General features: G+C 50.1%; 2 protein-coding genes across 3 annotated transcripts in view; both read left to right on the top strand.

Moving 5' to 3' along the window:
- POLR1A (RNA polymerase I subunit A) overlaps nucleotides 1-4,255 on the top strand; it is a 58,438-nt gene extending 54,183 nt beyond the window's left edge. Inside the window, exons 31-34 of the mRNA XM_054995023.1 lie at nucleotides 492-692; nucleotides 1,833-1,950; nucleotides 2,994-3,158; nucleotides 3,988-4,255. Of these exons, the coding sequence (XP_054850998.1) occupies nucleotides 492-692; nucleotides 1,833-1,950; nucleotides 2,994-3,158; nucleotides 3,988-4,088 (585 nt within the window). The 3' untranslated portion in view covers nucleotides 4,089-4,255. The remainder of the gene's footprint in view (nucleotides 1-491; nucleotides 693-1,832; nucleotides 1,951-2,993; nucleotides 3,159-3,987) is intronic.
- A 3,426-nt stretch (nucleotides 4,256-7,681) lies between these two features.
- LIMD2 (LIM domain containing 2) overlaps nucleotides 7,682-23,277 on the top strand; it is a 35,530-nt gene continuing 19,934 nt past the window's right edge. For both annotated transcript variants that reach the window (XR_008597938.1, XM_054992457.1), the window contains exon 1: nucleotides 7,682-8,016. The gene's annotated coding sequence lies outside the window, so the exon portion shown is untranslated. The remainder of the gene's footprint in view (nucleotides 8,017-23,277) is intronic.

Here is a 23,277-nt window from a genome sequence, read left to right as displayed (position 1 = left end):
TGGTGCAGGGGCCCCTATAGAGCTCCTTTTTCATGTCTTATGGAAGGCCTGCTGTTAGTGCACATGTATACTGGGGGAAGTGCTGCGCCTCTCTCTGCGCACATGCAAAGATTCCTGCAAGGCTCTGATCCGTGGCTTATTCCTTACTACAGTACACTTTCTGGTGCCTAGGTGATGTTTCCTGTCCTCGACTGTCTTGGTCTGCAGTCCTCAGTCCTGGCCTTGACACCAGTGAGGTCATAACTCTGCACCTTCCCTTGTCACATGACTGTGATGTCACATGATTTCCTGTTACCTCCTTTCAGCCTAGGGGGACCCATGCTTAGTGAGTCCCGGATTTGGGAAGTTTTAAGAACACTGCATTCAATCAATCAACACTGTAGATTAAGAAAGTATGTTTTTTGTGTTCTTGGACTGTCGGTTTGCTTTTTTCTGGGGCACTCATGGCTCGCACCTCCGTCAGCACATCATTACACTGTGTTCCCTTCTAGGTCACTTTGAAACTTCCACTGTCAAAGGAGTACTTCGACTTGGCTTCCCTGCTGACTTCCCTGGCAAACAAAACAGTTATCCATGAGACCAAGGGGATCACACGATGTCTCTTAAATGAAACCACCATCAAAAAAGAAGAGAAGGCACTCATGTTACAAACGGAAGGGATAAACCTTCCTGAGCTCTTCCAATACACTGACGTATGTAATGAAGCAACATTCCTGTGGGGTGATAGAGAAAGCAAGCAGTGGGGAAACCCCCTCCCTTTCAAGAACGATTGCTGCTCTTTGAAGTCCCTCTTGTGCCATTTTCAAGTTATTTTTCCAGAATTTTGCTCACACTGGCCCCCGATTTCATCAAAAAGACTCAAAGCTCTTTGTTTTTGGGTCAGCATTTGGTCACGGCTGAAACCCCTCCCCCCACTTGTACATTTTTACTTAAGAAAATCAAAGCTGTTTTCAGTGGCATCAGGTAACAGGGGAGCCTTTCCATCTATCTTTGGATTGAGAGTCTGTGAAATGGACATTTCAGTTCCATTGTCTGATCATTGCAAACCTCCTCTCAGGCAGCGGGGACAGAAATTCAAAGTGGCCCCAATAGAGGAGAAGAGAATAGTTCTTGCCATGGGTACGATTTTTGCCAATATATGTTGATGTGCATTTGCTGCATTTCCTGACTTCATTACTTAGCAGACCTTTTAAGAAGCTCCTGTTGATCTACAACTTAAATATTTTTAAAGGAATAATTGGAGCTTATAGAGACCTTTGAGAACAGAAAATGAGGGTGATTATTCCAGGGAATGGCATAGCACTAATGATCAGTCACAGAGCCTTTGTGTCACATACACCAGGCAATGGAGTCAGTACTAATAATAACATAATAATAACATTAGATTTATATACCGCCCTTCAGGATGACTTAACACCCACTCAGAGCGGTTTACAAAGTATGTCATTATTATCCCCACAACAATCACCTTGTGAGGTGGGTGGGGCTGAGAGAGCTCCAGAGAGCCGTGACTTGCCCAAGGTCACCCAGCTGGCTTCAAGTGGAGGAGTGGGGAATCAAACCTGGCTCTCCAGATTAGAGTCCCACGCTCTTAACCACTACACCAAACTGGCTCTCTGGTTTTGTATGACTGCTTTGGCAACCTTTGGGCTCAGTTATAGGGAAGCCATATGTCAGCTATTCTTCCCTGCTTTCAAACAAGCTGCATACAAATTTTCTTTGCTAATTTATCCAGTCATTCTGTACCAATTCACAAAAGTGGTGATCTGGGACAGGTGAGGTAGAATTTTTCTTCATTGTAATCACCTGCCGTGTCCTGTTTTATTTTTTAGATTTTGGATTTGAAGAAGCTTTATTGCAATGATATTCATGCAATGGCTAATACTTACGGCATCGAGGCTGCCTTGAAAGTCCTTGAGAAAGAGATTAAAGATGTGTTTGCTGTGTACGGTAAGATTGTTTTCGATCAGGTCAATGGACTTCTAATTGAAAATGCATCTCCTGGCCTGCCAAAGCGAGATTGAGCACCATTTGCAAGCTCTTCTGGTTTGATCGTCGTAGACCAGCATGCTCTTATGGAGTCATTTGCTCATGCAGAATCAGTGCTGTTCACTGCAGTTTCCTAATGGATTGCAGCTAAGTGGAGAAGAAAGAGCTGCTCTTTTGCAGCTGCCTTTACAGGAGCCCTCTAGAGTTTAAGAAGCTTTTGGCGGTTGTGTTAGGCTCTTTCACGTATCTTTGCTGTTCAGCCACCTTTGAGTGAAGAGTTAGGGCTGCCTGCATTTCTTTGTTTTTGCATTATGCAAGCTACTGTCCTGTAAAAACAACATAGCAAGGATATATATGTGTGGCTCAGTCATTGTTTTTCTAGTGAGGCAGGATATAGCTATTTTAAATAATGTTGCACTTAAATACTTAGACAAGAAGTCACATTCATAGAATCAAGAAGCAGTTCGACATATCAATGCCTGAGTCTCCACTGTTACGTTGAGCCAGCATTGGTGGGGTTTCTGACAGGCATCTTTCTGAAGTGAATCTGCATATCCTCCCAAGGAGCCTAGAGTTACAAAAGCGGTGGAACTGGAATAGCTCAGCTTTGTAATAGGGAGCAGAAGTGTAGCTCCATATTGTGGAGGAGTTAGAAACCAGTTGAGAAGCCGTAACTTCTATGAACTGTTTCCCGCAAACCTTAGACATTTGTGGAGTCTAAACCGTCCACATGTCACTTAACATTGTCATCTCAGTTTGCTTCAACTATTGGAATTTAGCACTCATCATAACACTGCCTCTTACTCAAAAGAGAAACATGAACTCACTGTCACCACCTTGGCCTTCTTTCCAGCTTGTTTCATAGAGGTGGTGATGGAGAATTTTAAGATTTCAAGATGATCTACTGGCGAGAAGGCCCCACTGCATCCCCCTCCCATCTCCCCATAATATTTTGGAGGGCGAGTCCTGACATGCCTTGACATTCCTTGTTTTTCTGTCAACAGGGATTGCAGTAGATCCTCGGCATCTCTCTCTGGTGTCTGACTACATGTGCTTTGAAGGTGTTTACAAACCACTTAATCGGTTTGGTATGCAGTCCAGTTCTTCTCCATTGCAGCAAATGACATTTGAGACCAGCTACAAGTTCTTGAAGGAAGCAGCAATGCTGGGTAAACAGCTTAACTTCTGGTAGGAGGTGACCTTTCAGTTGCTGCATTTCATAGCTGCCTGTTTCCTTTGCCATATTCCTGATGTCTGAACCTGCTTAGCAAAGTATGGCTTTACATATAGACACTGCAGGTTGATCAGGCTCTTGGACGGGGCTAACATTTTCCCACTCCCATACTTTAATTTTAAAGGGATTTTTGGAGATGCTACAGATGGGAAAGAACGTTCTCCAGCTTCATGTCAGCCCAGCCAAAGAGGACAGTTATGCACAATGATTTCAGTGGGCTTAGACAGGAGTAACTCTGTTTAGGATTGCAGTGTAAATCTGTGTTTAGGTTTAACCCTGTTCTTGACCAAAACTGACACTCCAAAGGAAAAGGTCTTACTTTATAGGGAGCCAGAGGGACCCTTACCATTATAATATTGATCCATAGTAAGTGGTTCACTAGGCTTCCTCCTTTTTCTATGCTGGGAGCTGGATGTGGACAGACACACAAGTAACTTCTCAGTGCCATGGTTAATTCTGGTATCTGACCGTCTGCATGGCCATTAGGACTTGTATTTTGCCAGGGGGGCCCAAAATGTCAAGATTTCACCTTTCTAATTTCAGGTAAGTGGAGAGAGCAAACTATTTTGATACTTGGATCAAATTCATTCTTGTTGAAGGAAAATGTTTCGAAAAAACTGCTGAGTACCTGATGAGTTTTCAGACTCCAATGTCTCCTTTCATAAAAAGAGAATTAGACAAGAGTTGTTTCACTTCATTGCTAAGAATAGCATTGCTGGTCACATTGGTCTTACAAGCATTTTTTCTCATTTTCTTTGTTCTAGGCTCCCATGATGAGCTACAATCTCCTTCTGCTTGCCTAGTGGTTGGGAAAGTTGTCAAAGGAGGAACTGGATTGTTTGATCTCAAGCAGCCTCTTAAATAGGGGCATGAGTGTTTGTGTAAAGCCTTTTTAAGGCTGATATGTTGTAAGTAATGAACATAATGCTGTAATTTTGTTTTCCAACTGTGTGTATATCTATATAAATACCAGTATTGGCCTCTAATGACTACCTTTAGGAATTAGATTTAAAATAAATGTCTTGTACTGTGCTTTTGGGGGTTTTGTTTGTTTTTCAGCCAATTGGTTTATAAATGATAATAACGATCCTAGACTTCTGATCAAAGGTGTTTTACTGAACAATTGAACATGAAAACTTCTCTTGAGGCTCGGTGCAGGCATAGTACAAAATCCTAGTTTAATTAAACTGAATAGTGTGATATCTGAATGCAGGTCACTCCACTCACCATGTTTATGGAGCCTGTCAGACCAGGATCTGAAACTGTATGTAATAATAAGCCTTAATAACCTGCGGTGATTTCTATGCTAAATCACTTGTATTTGCTGCACCTTAGATGCTACATTGAGTTCTGTAGAATACTAGATGCTTTATTAGTATCTTCTTTCTGGAAAGCTTCATTTCTGAGGATGTGGGTGGGTGCTTGGAGAGATACAGCCAACTATTTGACTTTGGCCCTTCTGGGCTGATAACATCTTACTGAAGGAAAGCATTCAGCTGCACCCAGGAGACAATGAAGTGAAGGAGTGGTCCAGGCCTCCTTGAGAAGATCATTGGGAGGAGATCATTAGGACGCTCCTAAGAAAACTTTTCCTGGACTACTGTTGACTAGATGCTAATCTCCTGTTTTGAATCAGGCACTCAAGTGGGTATTGGCATCTTAAGACATTCCTATCCTGAGTATTTGAATCCATTTCAATCTAGGAGAATAAAAAGCCAAATACACTCTCCTAACCTAGAACATAAATTACTACCCGATAGCTTGCTGAAACCAAGGGTGGCAAGAGTAGGCTCCCAACAAAACAGGTTCATAGTGGAAACACCCTTTCAGATGCCCTGTACCTTGGTCTTTTAAGGCTTTGTAAGTTTAAAAAAAGGCTTTGTGAGTCTTCCTGGACGACACATATACTAGATTTATTTCAATCAAGTTTCAGCCCAGGCTCTGGTGGGGAGACAGCATTGGTGGGTTTAGTTGAGGATCTCAAAGTTGTGCTTCTTTGTTGTTGTTACTGGATTTTACCAGCAGCCTTTGAATACAATAGATCTGGCCATCCTGCTGAGCCATCTGGAAGCAGAAGTAGGTACCCAAAAATATACTTATTCCTTTGGTATAAGACTCGGAAGTTTGGTGTTGGAAAACAGCTAACATCAGTGTGGCACTGCACTGGCCCTGTGGGATTCTACAAAGCTTGTGTTTTGCCTGCCCCCATGTTGTTTAAAGTGGGGGCAGTTAAAAGTGTTTAAAGCCTGTGGGCTTTGGAACTGGGTTTCATCAATAGGGCTCACAATACCAGCTTCATATTTCTTTGTTCAGACTGCCTGACACTACTACAGATGTCCCAAGCCTGTGTCTTGCTGCTATGGTTAAATTGCTTAGGGTGAACAAGTTGAAATTAAATCCTGCCAAGAAAGACAGAGATGATGTTGGTCGGGAAGGCTGAGTCTTGAAAGGCTTCATGCTTCCCATATTTGACAGGGTTCCGCTGACCCTTGCTAATTCTCTTCAGAGTCGGGGGTTATACTGGACCCAGCATCATTATTGGGGAGGCAAGTTAATTCAGCTGTGAAAAATGCTTTCTTTCATTTTCATTAAACCTGGAGGATGGCATCCTCGAATGGCCAACCTGGCCACATTGATCCACATCACACTATGTTTGTAATGTGATGTACATGAGTTTGCCCCTGAAGACGATTTGGAAACTCCAGTTGGTACAGAATGCCAGAGATTATTTACTGTCCAGGATCTAGGTAGACTGTATTACACCTGTCCTACAGGAGCTTCATTGTTTATTGTTATGTACCTGGAATTGTGTACCTCCTGTGATACCTTGGGTAGCGCCGCCACCACCTCTGTGATCTCTGCTATCTGGCAACATGTTGAGTTGGGATGCCCCCTACCTTCCATAACTGCCCCAGAGGAAACAGCCATGCAGGGTTTGTTCCTCTCAGTAGTGTAGTGAGCAGCCAGGGCATATTGTAGCAGGAATCAAGGCATGGCTTCTCCAACTAAATAATTGTTATCTACTAGGCGTGATCTCTAATGCATAAAGGAATACATTCAGCATGCAGTCTAAGAAATAAAAGGGAAAATGGGAAAGGTTGCTAGCTCAAGAGTCTTACAAGTTCCAGGACTTCTGGCACCTGCTAAGCCAAAAGGGTGGACATGTCGCTCCTTGTGTGAGATAGCACACACTCATAGGGTCCCATCGCATACAACACACCACACAGACAAAGAGACAGCACCTTTTCAGAGTTCACCCCATATAGGCCCCAAGGTAGATTAACCAATGTGCATTTGTGGTTCAGAGGTTCCAGAGCTGTAAAAAGTAGCAGGTCTATTCCCAGGCTGCCTGGCTCCAAGAGGATCTTATGTCACCATAAACTGACAGCTCTATCTCCCCGCAACTTACCCCCTGTTGCTCTTGCTCACCCATTACAGTTACCAGTTAGTTTCCAGGTTTAATTCAAGATGGTGGCCATCACGTGCAACACCCTTCATAGCCAGGGACCCACATACCTACAGGACCACCTCTCCTGAGATGCTCCACTTATCTGAGCAAAGCCTTCTGCAGGTGCTTCACTGGAAAGGGTAAGCTCAACAGCTGCCCCTCCATGTGAATTTCATTGTGGATCCCTCTTAAGATAATGGCCTGCCTGATGAGACTGCCTCCCTTTCTTGTATCATTTTGCAGAATGTGTAACACAGAACAGTTCAGAAGGGCATTTTTCAAAAGGGGTTGTGGTTTCTGTGAATGGAGCATTTTAGACCATACTCTTCTCTTTTGCCTTTCCCCTTACTGCATTTTTAATGTATTCTACTGTCTGCTTACTGGATATTTATTTATTCATAGTCTACCTTTCTTGCTGAGATTTAGGGCGGATTACACAGTATGGGTCAGTACAGACAATTTCAAAGACATTTCAATAGGCAAGTTAGGGTATACACATGCAAATCTGCAAAGACTTGAAAACAGATTTAATGCAAGGTACTCCTCATCACCTACAACACTTTTCGTGGCCAGGGAGGTTTAGTCTCCTGAGAGGTTTGTTACATTGTTGCCTTCTAAAGACATAATCCTGCGTTATTGCATTGTTTTTATAATCCTGTAATCCACTTTTGAGTCTCAACTAGTGACCAGATTTTCTGTTTTCAAGGGGCAGCGGTCAATTTTTATTTGGCCTGGCACCCTCCAGTCTAATTTGCATCCAACGCTGTCCAAGTTTGCCTGCACCTCCTGCAGTTCGTTTAAAAATTCCGCCCCCCTCCCGCCGCCTGAGCCTCTGAGCTTTCCCAGCGCGCCCCCCGCCCTCGGCTTCCTTTTCGTGCTGAGCAGCCGGTCAGCCGTGATTGTTCATTCGCACTTTAGCCCCATTATACGGCCGTTCAAGCGGCTCAAACGCGACTCTTCGCCGGCCATCCGGTCCCTTTGCGGAATCTGGAACCACAGCGGGGGGGGGGGGGAGGCAGGGAGCAAGCGCGGGGCTTCTGTCTGCCCTGCCCTCGGGTCCTCTGGGGCGCCTTCTGGCCTTGCAGCGGCGGATGGTCCCGGGGCGACCCCGCCGAGAGCGGCTGCTGCGCGTGGCTGTCGGGCCGGACCGGCAGCGCTGAGCGAGCGCCCATCCTTGGCGGGCGGGCATCGAGGCGCGGCGGCGCCAAGGAGGCAGCCAATCGCGGGCGGGCAGCGCCGCGCTTTGTGCGTCCGCGGGCGAGGCGAGACGAGGCAGCGCAACCCAGTCGGCGCCCCCTCTTTCGCCACCCCCGAGGCGGAGGAGACGGGAGCCCGCCCGAGCCAGGTGAGCGGGACCAGGCCTCCGCGGGGCGAAGGGAGCGCGGCGCGGCGCTGGGAGTGGGGGCAGCCGCTCTGGCTTGGGGGAGGGGGGCTCCGCGTGGCCAGGGGCGTCGCCGCCGCCGCCGAGCTTTCTTGCGGAGGAGCCGGGCTCGCGGGTCTCGGAGGAGCTGGGGAGGGGGCTTCTCCCAGCCTCGGCGTTCCCCTCCTCCTTTCGCGCTCCGCCGTGCTTTCCCTCACCCTTGCCCTGAAAGCGGGTCCCTTCCATGGCTCGCGGTGTCAATCAATGGGGCCCAACAGGACGACAGTGGGGGACGTGCGAGTGTGTGGGGGGCGGGGTGGGGGTGGGCTTTGTCGTTTCAGATTTCAAAACAGCAGGAAAAGTGAAGATGGAAATTGGACCCTCGTTCGAGGTTTTGGGTCACGCCTAGTTCCTTTCGCAAACGGCAGAGGATGGAGTGAGCCTTTGAGGGGCTTTGTAGCATTTTACATTAGGCGTATGGGGGTTCCCATGAGAGAGTGCTCATTCACCCCTCCCCAACACACACACCAATTGTGCGCATACTGAAAACAGAAGGAAGGGGAAAGGTACTAACCTAGTCTTTGCTTTGGTGCTGTAGATTTCTCTGAGCATCGGACTCAGGGCTGCATTTTATTTACCCATTTATGTTATTTGTAGCCCACCTTTCTCACTGAGATTCAAGGCTCTCCTTTAGAGATTTTTAAGCAGAGGCTAGATGGCCATCTGACAGCAGTGCTGATTCTGTGAGGGAGGGCAGGAAGGCTTACATCAGTGTTTAGTTCCTGTGGCCCCTTCTTACATGCCCAGGGTAATGCCAATCACCACTTGGGGTCAGGTAGTAATTTTCACGAGGTCAGTTTGGCTAGGGATCCTGGAGGTGTTTTGCCACCTTCTGGGCATGGAGCAGGGGTCACGGGGGTGTGGGGGGGGAGGTAGTTGTGAATTTCCTGCATTGTGCAGGGGGTTGGACTAGATGACCCTGGAAGACCCAGCCCTATAATTCTAAGGTGGATTACAGTTTAATTCAATACAATCAACAGCTGGGGTGTTAAATAAACAATACAATAGGGTATAGATTGGAGAAGTTTGAAAAGAAGCAGAGATCTGATAAATAGCTGAAACAATGTTGAAATAAAGCAATCAGACATGACATAATAAATAAACAACAATAACAGACAGCACACAGTAGTATAACCTGCAGTCCCCATCCATTTATTGGATCATCTCTTTGAACCATTTCTTTGCAACACAACACTGTTATCTGTGTGAGAAAGCCCTCCTGAATAACTCGGTTTTGCACAGTATGCAGAAAGCCAGGAAAGTGGAAGCTGTCCTGACCTCTTCAGGCTGGACATTCCATAAGGTGAGGGCCACTACACAGAATGCACATGTACAGCTGTTGGTTTTGCCCTTTTGCAGAGTGGCGCCTGCAGAAGCCCTGTTCAGATGAGCAAAGCTGCCATGGCAGAGTACAGGGAGACAGGTGGTCCTGTAGATGTGAGGGGCCAAGACCAAGAAGGGCTATGTATGTGATAATAAAACATGGTAATTGATGGATAGCCAATGGCATGACTGCAGAATGGAAGTAATATGAATTCTCTGGCTAGCTCCTGATGATAATCAAGCACCAACTGGAGTCTCTGAGTTTAATTTGAAGGGAGTTCGGTGTCAAGTACATTACAGTTGTCAAGTCTTGATGTTACCATGCTGTGGATCCAGGTGGCCAGGTCAGCCATGTCAAGGTAGAGGACCGTCTTCTGAGCCAGAGTTTGTGGAAGGCATTTTTTGAGACTGCATTAATTACATGGCAAGTTACTTGAGATGAAGATGGAAACAGAAATTTCTTAGTATAAAATGCCCAAATTCATTTCTCTCACATGGTCTGCATAAATGTAGTCTGTTTTGCTGCTGATTAAAACATACATAGGCAGATGGAAGCTGATGTTACTCTTCCACTCCGGGGGGAAAATAAGTATAATTACAATGTCTCCCTCGCCCCCAAGATATCCTATATCCCAATTAAGTATTTTAAGTAGTCCAATGGTTGCACATGAACCAAAGTTTGCTTTACAAAAAGATACAGCTTCTGCTAATACAGTGTCATTGTCAGCAGAGTTCTAAGTCCACAGAGTCCGAGTCTCAGCAGCCCACATTATGTCCTAATGCAAATGCAAACCACACACACTGGAACTATATGCAGGAAGTTCTGGGCCAAACTGGAATTGTTCTTCATAAACCCCCTGAAAAGTGAGAAGGCATTGAGCTCTTGTCACATAAACCCACATGCCTTGCTATAATGGGAAGATTTGGATTGACAAATGCAATTTGACCTTTTTCCCCATGCTGAGTTGACACCATGGAAGAACACAGATTACAGAGTGGCAGGACAGCCTGTTCTCTGACCTTCTTGGGCCCAGAGTGGGATTTATATGTTGCTAGTGCTAGGCAACAGATCCCTTCCTTTCTCCGTGTTACAGGTCCATCTGCAACAGACTGTGCAACATAGCCTCTGAACAGTCCTGTATCCAGAAATGTGGAGGGAGAGGGCATGGGGGGAGCTAGGTACCAGTCATCCTAAACCCTAGCAATATCATGCTGAATAGTTGTATTAATAGGAGCACTTACATACTGCAGGAGATAGGAAATGCTGTTATTTTTCTGTGTGTAGTCAACAATCCTGTGCCTATGAAGACTTGGTCTAGCAGTTTACAAAGTATTATTATTATCCTCACAACAATCACCCTGTGAGGTGAATGAGGCTGAGAGAACTCTGAGAAGCTGTGACTGACCCGAGGTCACCCAGCTGGATTCAAGCGGAGAAGTGGGGAATCAAACCTGGTTCTTCCAATTAGAGTCCTGCCCCTCTTAACCACTACACCAAACTGGAAATTAACTCTTTGCTGAAAGAGTTAGAAGGCAGTAGGCTTTTGAGTGCCGATTATTGTTTTCCATTTCCAATTTATATGTGCTCTAGTCTAGAAGACTGAGGTGGGATTCAAAGTTGCTCTGGGAAAATGGGGCAAGTCAGTGAGACAGCAGTTAAATCACTGATTAATTGCAAAAAGGGAAGATTCCTAAATTACACTCCCTCCAACCTAGACGTTGTCACATAAAACAGGTAAGTAGATGTGAGTGATTACTATGTAGTAAGTGAAAAGCTCTCTGAACCTGAGCTGCGTATTTATAGCCTCGTCACTCAGAATGGGTTATTCTTGGCTCATATTTATTTAGATTGTTCCACAGACCTTTCTTTTCTGTAATGAGAGGTGGTGGGGTTTAAGCCTGCCTCAACAGACTCAGATGAATTACCTGAGAATTTTTACTTCTTTAGTTGTGGGGTCTGACCTATTTTAGGGAGCAGTGCCCTGTCTCTGAACCAGTGAAATGGCTAGAAAATACATCATCAGTTTGTAGGCTTGTATTGGCCTTTGCATAGTCCTTTTTGCCAACAACTGAGCCCAACATGGATGTCCCAGGAGGAGAGCTTGATCAATCCATTGGGCAGAGCAATAGAAATCTGCCCTTAGTTCACAAGCTCGTAAATGATTTGGAATAAGGGGTGAGCAGTGTAATATGAGAATCTATACAAATTGGGCCAATGTTGGTAAGTGTAAGATGATGTTGGAACAAAAATCCCTAAATATATGCTGATGGGGTCTGAACTGGCTGAGGCTGATATCTTGAGGGTGTAGCGGAAAGCTCGACAAAAATGGTGGCTCAGTGTGCAACAGCAGTGAAAAGGGGAAACTCCAGGTGGGGATTATTAGGAAAGGGATTGAAAATAAACCAGCATATACTAGAGATCCCTTGTATGGAGCAATGGTGCGAGCTTATTGGGCAGAACTCTGTGCACTTCTGCTTGCTGTATCTCAGAAATGATGCTGCAGATCTGGAAAAGTATGAGGGCAACCAGGATGATTAAGGGGTTGGAGCACCTTTCTTATGAGGAATGGCTAGAATGTATAGAAGTGTTCAGTCTAGAAAAAAAAGGTAGCTCAGGAGGATACATGATAGAGGTATATAAGGTTATGCATGGTGTGGAGAAAGTGGATAGAGGGAGCTTTTTCTCACTGTCCCAAAACACTAGCGCTCAGAGGCACCCGATGAAATTGATGGGCAAAGCAAATACTTCTTTACTCAGAGAGTAGTTGAAATTGTGGAATTCACTTTCAGTGAATGTAGTGATGGCCTGAAGCATGGCTTCAAAAGGGTGTTTCAAAAGAGCCTTGCAGATTCATAGAAGATCAGTGGCTACTAGCCATGGTGAGTAAAGGGGACTTCCAAATCCAGAGACCATAAGCCTCTGAAATGCAGTGCTAGTTGCAGCGAACATCAGAGGAAGACTTTGGTTCTGTGTGTGTTTGTTGACCCTCCAGGGGCACTGTTTGAAACAGGATACTGGACCAGATGGAGCAGTGGTCTGATCCAGTAGGGCTTATTTTAAATGAAAGGTTTCCAAGTGGTCTCCAGCACAGCTTTCTCTTAAAATCATTAAACACTCCACTCCGCCGGAACAACTAGTATCAACCCAAACATTCAGACGTACAACAGTACTACCTGCTGGTAGGGATGGTTTTGTAGCCATTATACCTCCCCAACTTAACTTACAAGGTAATATTTAGAAAGACACCATCTGTCAACCAAAAAAGTCTTCCTGCTCAAGCTCTATAAGCTAAGCTCAGGTCATTGATAACTAGGGCTTGGAGTTCAAGGTACCTTGACAGGTCCAGCTGATATATTGCAGTTTTGCCTGTAGTGTCCATTAGAGTCCTCAATATTTCCTAGCATTTCTTCCTCAAAGACTGGATGCCCCTCAAAAGGTACAGGGACCTGTAATGACACATTTACTGTGTCTTTCTTTGCTGTACCTTTTAGACTGTGCCGCTCAACCTTTTCCGGTGATCCTGTTTCTTTTGGTGACCTTGTGTACTAGTAACAAGGGCCTTTCTTTGTCAATAAGGATAGGTTGCTCAGTTTCACAGTTTCTTAACCTCTGTAAAGGCCCTCTCCAAAAAGACATAAATCTTGGAAAATTTTCAAAGCTGTTTTTTTTCTCCAGTTACAAAGCCAAATTTCATCCCCTTCCTATACCGCAATATAGTTTATCTGTCCTAGCACCTTGTTTTTAATATTCACGTTTCTGTCTCATCTGGACTTCTGCTTTTCTAAAAACTGAGCAGAATGTTAACATAGGCTTGTGCAAAGTCAGCCTCTTGTGTAGATGTTATATGCTTCATCTAGTCTTGCTGCCTGAAGAGTAAATCACATGGAAGTATGAATTTATGAAGACCCAAAATAATTTCATAAGGTGAGTATTGGATGAATATCTGCTAGTGTTATAAGTGAACACAGCACATGGAACCTTTAAATCCCCATCCTTCTACTGTTTGCTCACCAGAACTTTAAGCATGAAAACAGTTGTGCTGCTCACCCTTTCCACTGCCTGAAAGGTATGCAGAACTTGTCTTTACCTTGGCTACCTGCAGCTGTTAGCACAATTTATTGCAATGACTGTGATTCAAACTCTTTTCCTTGATCACTGCTAATACAGTTTGGTGGGCCAAACTGCAACATAACATGCTTCACAAATGCAGTCTCATTCTTTCCACACACTTTGAAAAAGCCTCATATGCTGCCAGGAAACGCTGATTCCCAGTCGGCGATTCTGCAAGTGGGCCTTTCAAGCCAACTTGACTGAATTTCCATGGTTTTGCAGGTTGCAGGCTGTCTCCTAATGGGATTCTCTCTCATCTTGCTGGTGCTTTTCTTTTGTTGCCAAACAAGAAAAAATATTGCACCCATTCTATAACACCAACAACAACAACATTGGATTTATATACCGCCCTTCAGGACAACTTAATGCCCACTCAGAGCGGTTTACAAAGTATGCTATTATTATCCCCACAAGAATCACCCTGTGGAGGTGGGTGGGGCTGAGAGAGCTGCAGAGAACTGTGGCTAGCCCAAGGTCACCCAGCTGGCTTCAAGTGCAGGAGCAGGGAATCAAACCTGGCTCTCCAGATTAGAGTCCCGTGCTCTTACCCACTACACCAAACTGGCTCTGTAATGTCCTTTGCCATACCAATCCAAAATAATCTTTCTGATACATGATGAAGTGTTTTTTCATATCCTGGGGGACCTGCTGTTTCTAATATTGTTCTCTGTAAGGATGGTGGTGGCATAACAATGTTGTGACCCTCATAAACAAGTATATTTGATACCGGATTAATGAATAGTATTTCCTGAATTGTGCCAATTATCCCCATCTTAGGTTTCTTTCAATATACCTGTTGCATTCAGTTCAGTCCTTGCATTGTTCCTGGACAATGTCTGGCCAGGACCAGGCTGCATCTATTTTCTTTGCACCTGTGCAGCTCAGAGCATCTGCAACCATATTCTGCTTCTCTGGTTTCTGATGAATTGTGAATTTATAGTCAGATAATTTGTGGGTCCATCTGCATAAATAACTTTCTGAATTGTGCTTTGTAAGCGGTCACCACAAAGCACTCTTGTTCATATAAAATTCTGTACCTATTAAATAGGATTGATAAGCTTTGAAAACCCCCACTGTAGCTAAACATTCCAGTTATGTTGCTGAATACTTTTCTCATTCAACTTCTGGCAACCGAAAGCTACTGGTCCGCATCTTCCCAGTTCATGTTTGTTCTAGTGAAAATCCTTCAGCAACCTTACAATCAATTTACAGTAAATGGACTGGATGGATCTGAGAATTTAGGGATTGCATAATTGAGCAGACCCTCCTTCGGTGACTCAGATGCTGCCTATTGCTCTGCTTCCCACACAAAACCGTACTTTATTAAGCTGGTACAGAAGTACTTCTCTGATAAATCATTTACAAATCTTCCATGGAAACCACAGAACCCAAGGACTCTTTATACCTCCTCTATGGTTGTTGGCATCTTCCAGGTTATTTTAAAATCATATCTAGTTTTGGGAGTTGGGACTCCAGCCCATTCTCATTGACAGTATCCCAGGAACATGATATGATTTCTTGCAAGCTGACACTTACTCCCTGCCAGTTTAAATCTGGACTCTTCGGATAACTTCAGAATCCTTTGCAGGCACAACAAACATTCCTTCCGCATTTTATAGAAACAAACAAAGCCATCTAGGGCCGATTCCAGATGGGCACTAATAAAGCGAGTGCTTTCGCTTTTTCACCGTTCAAACCCGTTCACACCCGTTATATCCCGTCCCATCTTACCTGCGCTTCATGGCGCCTTGTTCCATGATATAGGCTGCCGGTGTGAACATCCGAGTACGGGTTTGTACTGTTCGCGACGCCCCGTCACCGCTCAGAGGCCTGCCCCTTTCCCCCCCGCCGGCCGATGGCGAGGCCATTTTTTTTTTAAAAAACCGGGCGCAATTTGCGCAAGAACGGGAATGCGTTGATCGACGTGCGAAAATGCGCACTTCGGCAAAGAACGGCAAGGAATTGCCATTCTTGCCTTTCTCCGTGCGGCTGGAAATTTTTTTTTGTTTCCCAGAAAACATTTATCGATGTTGCGAAACATCTCAAAAGGCGCACTTGCGCTTCTTCGCCTCTTCTTCGTTTTTAGTGCGGTCGCCATTTTGTTCCTCTCAAAGAATCCCGCCACGCCACGTATTGTCGACCTTTGACCTGAACTCCCTTGCACGCTGATTTGAGGAGCTTTGAGGGGCCCCATCCTAGGGACGAGAGAATTCCCAACTCGCAAGCACAGTAGCCAACGCCGGTGTTTGTTGCATACGTGGGTATTTGGAGCAGCATGGCCAGCGGGGGGGCAGTTGCTGGGAAGCGGGGAGTATCCTGGCGACACAGAGAGATTATGGATCTCCTACACTTCTGGGGTGAGGAGAAGATCCAGGAAGCTCTGAGAAACACCCACCGGAACTTGGACTACTTCGAGAAAATCTCGAGGCAGATGGCTGAGCGGGGCCACAAGCGGTCGGCTACAGAGTGCCGCTCGAAGACCAAAAACATGCGCCTGGAGTACAAGAAGGTGATGGCACACAATGGTCGATCTGGGAACGCGCCTACAACCTGCCCCTACTTCAGGGAGCTCGACAGCATTCTGAGGGGGGATGCGAGTGTTAACCCAAAGCGGCTTGCAAGAAGTATTGTGCTGGAGGTGGAGGGCAGGACGAGGCCAGACCCAATGGACCTTCTGGAGGGCTCTGAGGAGCTTTTCAGCCATGACCTGGTCACCATCAATGCGGACCATCTTAGGACGTCGACCCCTTTCCCAAGCGGTAGGTGGGGGCAGGGTGGAGTGAGGGATTCCGGTGTTGGGGGGCCATTCGGGCTTGGGGAGAGGAGATCCGTTCTGACGATGCTGGCCTGTTTCCATTAACAGGGCACATTGGCTTCGAGGAAGAAGACCTCCTGGAGCACGGGGATGATCCTGACGCGACCTTAAGTGGACTGGCAGGAACAGGTGAGGGGCCGGGTGGGGGCTACCCAAGCGGGCCTGGGCAGAGGGTGGTGTGGGCTCAGGGACATAGGCACTCTGTGGGGCGGGCCAGACTCTCCCCTCCCCAGGCCATGCCGTGATTCTCTGGGGCTGCATGGCTCTCTTCCTGGCAGCCATGACTGAAACCCCCCCCCCGCCCTGGGCACAGGCCAGGCCCCCCTCCCCCGGCCAAACTGTGATTCTCGGGCCCACTGCCCCTGAGAGAATCCCCTGCAAGCGCTGCCCAGGCTGGCCTGGGCAGAGGGTGGTGTGGGCTCAGGGACATAGGCACTCTGTGGGGCGGGCCAGACTCTCCCCTCCCCAGGCCATGCCGTGATTCTCTGGGGCTGCATGGCTCTCTTCCTGGCAGCCATGACTGAAACCCCCCCCCCCGCCCTGGGCACAGGCCAGGCCCCCCTCCCCCGGCCAAACTGTGATTCTCGGGCCCACTGCCCCTGAGAGAATCCCCTGCAAGCGCTGCCCAGGCTGGCCTGGGCAGAGGGTGGTGTGGGCTCAGGGACATAGGCACTCTGTGGGGCGGGCCAGACTCTCCCCTCCCCAGGCCATGCCGTGATTCTCTGGGGCTGCATGGCTCTCTTCCTGGCAGCCATGACTGAAACCCCCCCCCCCGCCCTGGGCACAGGCCAGGCCCCCCTCCCCCGGCCAAACTGTGATTCTCGGGCCCACTGCCCCTGAGAGAATCCCCTGCAAGCGCTGCCCAGGCTGGCCTGGGCAGAGGTTGGTGTGGGCTCAGGGACATAGGCACTCTGTGGGGCGGGCCAGACTCTCCCCTCCCCAGGCCATGCCGTGATTCTCTGGGGCTGCATGGCTCTCTTCCTGGCAGCCATGACTGAAACCCCCCCCCCCGCCCTGGGCACAGGCCAGGCCCCCCTCCCCCGGCCAAACTGTGATTCTCGGGCCCACTGCCCCTGAGAGAATCCCCTGCAAGCGCTGCCCAGGCTGGCCTGGGCAGAGGGTGGTGTGGGCTCAGGGACATAGGCACTCTGTGGGGCGGGCCAGACTCTCCCCTCCCCAGGCCATGCCGTGATTCTCTGGGGCTGCATGGCTCTCTTCCTGGCAGCCATGACTGAAACCCCCCCCCCCCGCCCTGGGCACAGGCCAGGCCCCCCTCCCCCGGCCAAACTGTGATTCTCGGGCCCACTGCCCCTGAGAGAATCCCCTGCAAGCGCTGCCCAGGCTGGCCTGGGCAGAGGGTGGTGTGGGCTCAGGGACATAGGCACTCTGTGGGGCGGGCCAGACTCTCCCCTCCCCAGGCCATGCCGTGATTCTCTGGGGCTGCATGGCTCTCTTCCTGGCAGCCATGACTGAACCCCCCCCCCCCGCCCTGGGCACAGGCCAGGCCCCCCTCCCCCGGCCAAACTGTGATTCTCGGGCCCACTGCCCCTGAGAGAATCCCCTGCAAGCGCTGCCCAGGCTGGCCTGGGCAGAGGGTGGTGTGGGCTCAGGGACATAGGCACTCTGTGGGGCGGGCCAGACTCTCCCCTCCCCAGGCCATGCCGTGATTCTCTGGGGCTGCATGGCTCTCTTCCTGGCAGCCATGACTGAAACCCCCCCCCCCCCGCCCTGGGCACAGGCCAGGCCCCCCTCCCCCGGCCAAACTGTGATTCTCGGGCCCACTGCCCCTGAGAGAATCCCCTGCAAGCGCTGCCCAGGCTGGCCTGGGCAGAGGGTGGTGTGGGCTCAGGGACATAGGCACTCTGTGGGGCGGGCCAGACTCTCCCCTCCCCAGGCCATGCCGTGATTCTCTGGGGCTGCATGGCTCTCTTCCTGGCAGCCATGACTGAAACCCCCCCCCCCCGCCCTGGGCACAGGCCAGGCCCCCCTCCCCCGGCCAAACTGTGATTCTCGGGCCCACTGCCCCTGAGAGAATCCCCTGCAAGCGCTGCCCAGGCTGGCCTGGGCAGAGGTTGGTGTGGGCTCAGGGACACAGGCACTCTGTGGGGCAGCCATTGTAGTATTTCCCCAGTCCGCTGATAATGTTGCCTTCTGCGCAGATGAGACTGAGGCGGGCACTGCCAGCGGTGCGGAGGACACTTCTGGAAAGGAGAACAGCCCACCCTCCCCGAGCAGCGGCTCACCAGGTACCCCAGTGACCCCCATTGTGAGGCCGGGCCTTGGAGGCATCAGTCCCTACGGCTGGCCGACCAAGGTCTGTGCCCCCCCCCAGACTGGGAAATGGGGAGGCCTCGACTTGATTGGTGCCTTGACCTTGCTGCTGTTCTCTCCCCTTCAGGAGGCCTTCCCGCTGCCGCTGCCCAGCTGTCTCCTGGCACACGTCTTTCAGCAATCAGGCACCGTAAGCGGAGGACCCAGGGAAGCACCGAGGTGGCCGAGAAAATGATGAGCCAGGCAGCCGATCTGCACCGCGAGGAGATTGCCGAGCGGAGAAGGGAGCAGTCCGAGGCTCAGATGTGGCGGGCTGAGTTCATGGAGGCCACTCGTCAGGAGCAGGCAATGTTCCAGAGCGCTTGGAACCAGAACCTGGAAGTGATGCGTGCAGCCGTCAGCACGCTGCAAACACTTGGAGAGGCCATGCTCCGGCGACAGGAACCGGTGGCGCCCGCTCCAGAAAGGCCACCCCTTGTACCGGTAGTGACCAACACCCAGCCTGCGACGCCAGCTCAGGGAGAATTGGACGAGGGAACAATCAGCCAGCCTCCTGCCCCTCCTCCTCAGCCGAGGCAAGGTGTGCCAAGACGCTCCTGTGTTGGCAGGTCCAGGGATCGCCTCACCTTGTAGGCGCCCTTCTCAAAAGCATGAATTCCCACTCCCGGCTCCCACCAATGCACCAAAACAGGGACAACGAGGCGTTCAACAAACCCAAAAACTTTATTTTTCAACAAATAAGTGCTGCAACAGGCATCGAATGGAAACACCCCCACCCCCCGTCATCTCACTGCTCCCTTGCAGTCGACTGCTGTGCGGACAACTGCTGCTCCAGTGCCCGAACACGCCTCTCAAGCGCCCTGTGCTTCCTTCCCTGGTAGAGGAGCAGGCGCTCCACGGTGTCAAGTCTGCTCTGCACATTGTTCACTGGAAAAAAACCAAGCAGATGATGAACACCTCGGCCTCACCACACTCCCGCCCGAACCCGAAGCCCAACTCACTCACGGGTGTTCATGATTCGGCCCTCCAGTGCCTCAATGGCGTTCAGGACGTTGTCCGTCCCCTGAGGGTTGCTCGCTGGTGGCCCTGACATACTGCTGGTAGAGGGGCCTTCATGGGGCGCGCTTGTTGGTGGAGCCTCGCCAACGCTAGAAACTGTGAACAAATTGGGGCTGGTCATAAGTGTGCAGTCAAAGCATGGGATGACCTGTCGGTTGAGAATTCATGCAATTTTGATCTGGTTAGAGTTATGCTGTTTGGTTTGAGGTCACGTTTGGTTAACAGTTATGCGGTTCAAGTTATGAGGGTTGGTGGTGCCCGGGTGGCCCACGCCTGTGGCCTGTGACTCTTGAAGTTGTCCTTCAAATGTTGGGTGTTCAAACAATAAAGTTATATTGATCGGTGAGACACATACTGCCTGTTCATTGAGTGGCGGATGCACGTCAGGCCTGCACCTACCTTGGGGCTGCTCCGCCGGTGGCTCTGGTGGTGCCTCCACCACAGGTCGGCGCAGCCGGCTCTGTTGTGGCCCACGCCTGCCGCCAGGGTCTTCCCCCAGAGCTGCCTCCCGAATGGCCAGGTCTCTGCCCATCCCAGCATCTGCAACACAGTAGGACACAACACACCGCAGGAGTTAATCTTTCCAATGTTGGCAGTCCAGCCGACACCGCTCGCTGTGCAGGTGTGCCCACTCATGCCATCGCATGGAGTGGCGCGTGTCCTGCGCTCCCCGGGGGGTTCCAGAAGCGGCCTCCGGTGGCTGCTGTTGTGCCCACGCCAGCATCTACCTTGGGGCTGCTCGGCCGGTGGCTCTGGTGGTGCCTCCACCACAGGTCGGCGCAGCCGGCTCTGTTGTGGCCCACGCCTGCCGCCAGGGTCTTCCCCCAGAGCTGCCTCCCGAATGGCCAGGTCTCTGCCCATCCCAGCATCTGCAACACAGTAGGACACAACACACCACAGGAGTTAATCTTTCCAATGTTGGCAGTCCAGCCGACACCGCTCGCTGTGCAGGTGTGCCCACTCATGCCATCGCATGGAGTGGCGCGTGTCCTGCGCTCCCCGGGGGTTTCCAGAAGCGGCCTCCGGTGGCTGCTGTTGTGCCCACGCCAGCACCTACCTTGGGGCTGCTCGGCCGGTGGCTCTGGTGGTGCCTCCAATCCCTCGGGCACACCCTCCTCTTGCTCCTCGACAGCAGGTGGGGGAAGTTCCTCTGGCGCAGGCCTCGCTTCCTCTACCTCCTCCTCCTCCTCCTCCTCGCGCACCTGTGGCCTTGCGCGCTCTATCCCCCTCTGGACTGCTGCAAGTGCAATGGGCGGGGAGGTGGTTACTCTTGGCAGCCATCTCTGTGGGCGTGGGAGATCAGAGGGGTGCGTGTGTGCCCACCAATATATTGCCCACAGACTGTGCACAATTGCCCTCGGAACGAGAGGTCCATCACGTCTCACACGGTGGGATCAGCTTTGGCCGTGGTGGAGTGTCGGGGCACAGGTTGGAGATGGAGTTGTCAACCCTATGCAGGCCAGCGTGTATGTTTTTCCTTGTAAGGCTAATGGATGGCTTCTGGGGCCTGTAACTTATGAGTGCTTTGGTGCAACATTCACACACTATGCACTGAATGGACAATGCAAGAATAGCAATCTCAAGCCACACTGACCTATAATGGACCCTTACAAACTTTGGTCCTTGTCGTGGCGGACTAGTAGTGGGGTGTGGACACGGTGAGATATAAATGCGGTGATACATTCCTGACCACATCTTTTGTTGCATGGGAGTGCTCTTCCACGTTATAGAGTGGATTCAAGCAGCTTCTCTGCTTGCAGAAAAAGGGAGACCGGGTCATTTTTGGACGCAAAAATGGGTTTCCAGGGGATTCTGCAGCCATGCGGCATGGCCAATGTTGGATGTAAGGGAAATGGGTGAGACTGAGGGAAGGGGGCTGGAAGTGGCTGGATACAACCCAATATTCTTTTCATGGGGATGTGGCTTCGAAGGTCGGGGCAGTTCTCTTGCCAGATGCCACCCCTGGCCAGAGAGCCCCGTCTCGCGTGACTTCCTGGGAACAGTGGTAACATGGTGGGCTGAAACCAGCATGTTCAGCAGTCCATGAAATGGCCCCTCGAACAGGGACCAGTTTCAGCCTAGGGGTGGGGTGGGATGACAGGTGTAGCAACACACCTTGAAGTCTGGGTGCAGTGTGCATCCAACATGCCACTCCCAGCCACACCAGCCTGTCTGTTTTCACCCATGGGAAACACTGCCAAAAGGGGGTGGGTGGTGGCACCATCTTATGGAGACCCGTTGTGAGATAGGCTCGTGCCTTCGTGGATGTCGGGAGGGGTTGGTGACATCTCGCGAGCGCGATGATACGCACAGCCACACAAGCCTCTCCTTTCCCCAGGCCTTGCACGCCTCCACTTCTTGCTTACCGGCGTGTCTCCGGTCCTCCCAACTCGGCCGGCCTGCCTGCTCCCAAAGGCGCCGCATCTGCGCAAAGTAGGGCGGCCGCGCAGTCATCCGAGGGATCCCCTGCCAGTGTTCCAGGGCCCCGAAAAAGTCCGCCTTGATCCGCTTGAATTTTGAGCGGCATTGGTCTGCGGATCGAGGGTAACCCCTCGCGCCAAGCTGTCTGGCGACCCTGGAGAAGAGGCTTTTTGTGGGAAGGTGGCTGCTGCACATGATGCGAGCCGCCTTGCCACTCTCCAGAAGTAGGTCAAGGAGCGCCTCAACCTCCCGGTCTTTCCAGAAGCGCCCCTTGATCGCCGCCATTTTTGCTCTGGCTTTTGCGGGGCTGCGTAAATGCGCGGGAACGCGACTGAGCATGCCCGAAATTCAAACTGGTTTTTGCTAGGAGGCCTGCGATTGGACAGTTGAGAGCGGCCATTTTAGGGTTTGCAGAAGTACTGGCTCTCATTTTGCACCTTTTCGCACCGGCGAACATATAGTAGCACAGCCAACCGTGCACAATTCGACCACATCCTTTTATCCCAAAACTGCTTTTTGTCCGATAACGCCATACAGAAAACAAAGATATCGTGCAGGCACCGGATCGCCCTCTAGGCCATGGGCGGGGGGGGGGGTTATTATGCGGAGATCGAATGCCGCCATCTCACGGGGAGCGGAAATGATCCGGCGCCATTTTGTGGATGATCGAAGTGGCGAAAATCAGGCGGCACACGGCCATCCCTGCATAACCCATACACACTCTTTTAAGGTTAACATTTGGTTGTCTCACATTACCGTTCGACCAACCCACACATCATGCAATCGACACTCTCCATCCTGCGATGGGGGGGGGTAGAACACCCTTCGCCAATGCTGAAACTTTGTTCAGACATATAGCGGGGTCGAAACGTGCCGCTGGCATTGACCACATTTTCGTATCTGCGCAAATGCGTCAGCCCAACAGCCCCACAATATACGGCCGCCCATCACTCCTCTGAACTCAAAAGTCGCAGGAGCCGCAAATATTCTCCCGCACGCTTAACAACACCAAACGAGACCGCTTACCCCCTGGTCTGTGCGAATAATACAATTGCGAGAGATGGATGAAATGCCCCCCCTTTTCCCGCTTCAGAAACGATCCCCGCAACGGGGTCCCCTTCAAACCCCAGAATGCCGCTGCCCACACACACTCAGTTGGTCACTGGTAATAACTGCGAGGCCACCA

This window comes from Eublepharis macularius, chromosome 12 (assembly GCF_028583425.1).
Source record: "Eublepharis macularius isolate TG4126 chromosome 12, MPM_Emac_v1.0, whole genome shotgun sequence".
NCBI lineage: Eukaryota > Metazoa > Chordata > Lepidosauria > Squamata > Eublepharidae > Eublepharis > Eublepharis macularius.
Note: the sequence above shows the minus strand (reverse complement) of the source record. Positions and strands in the feature narration are given on the sequence as shown.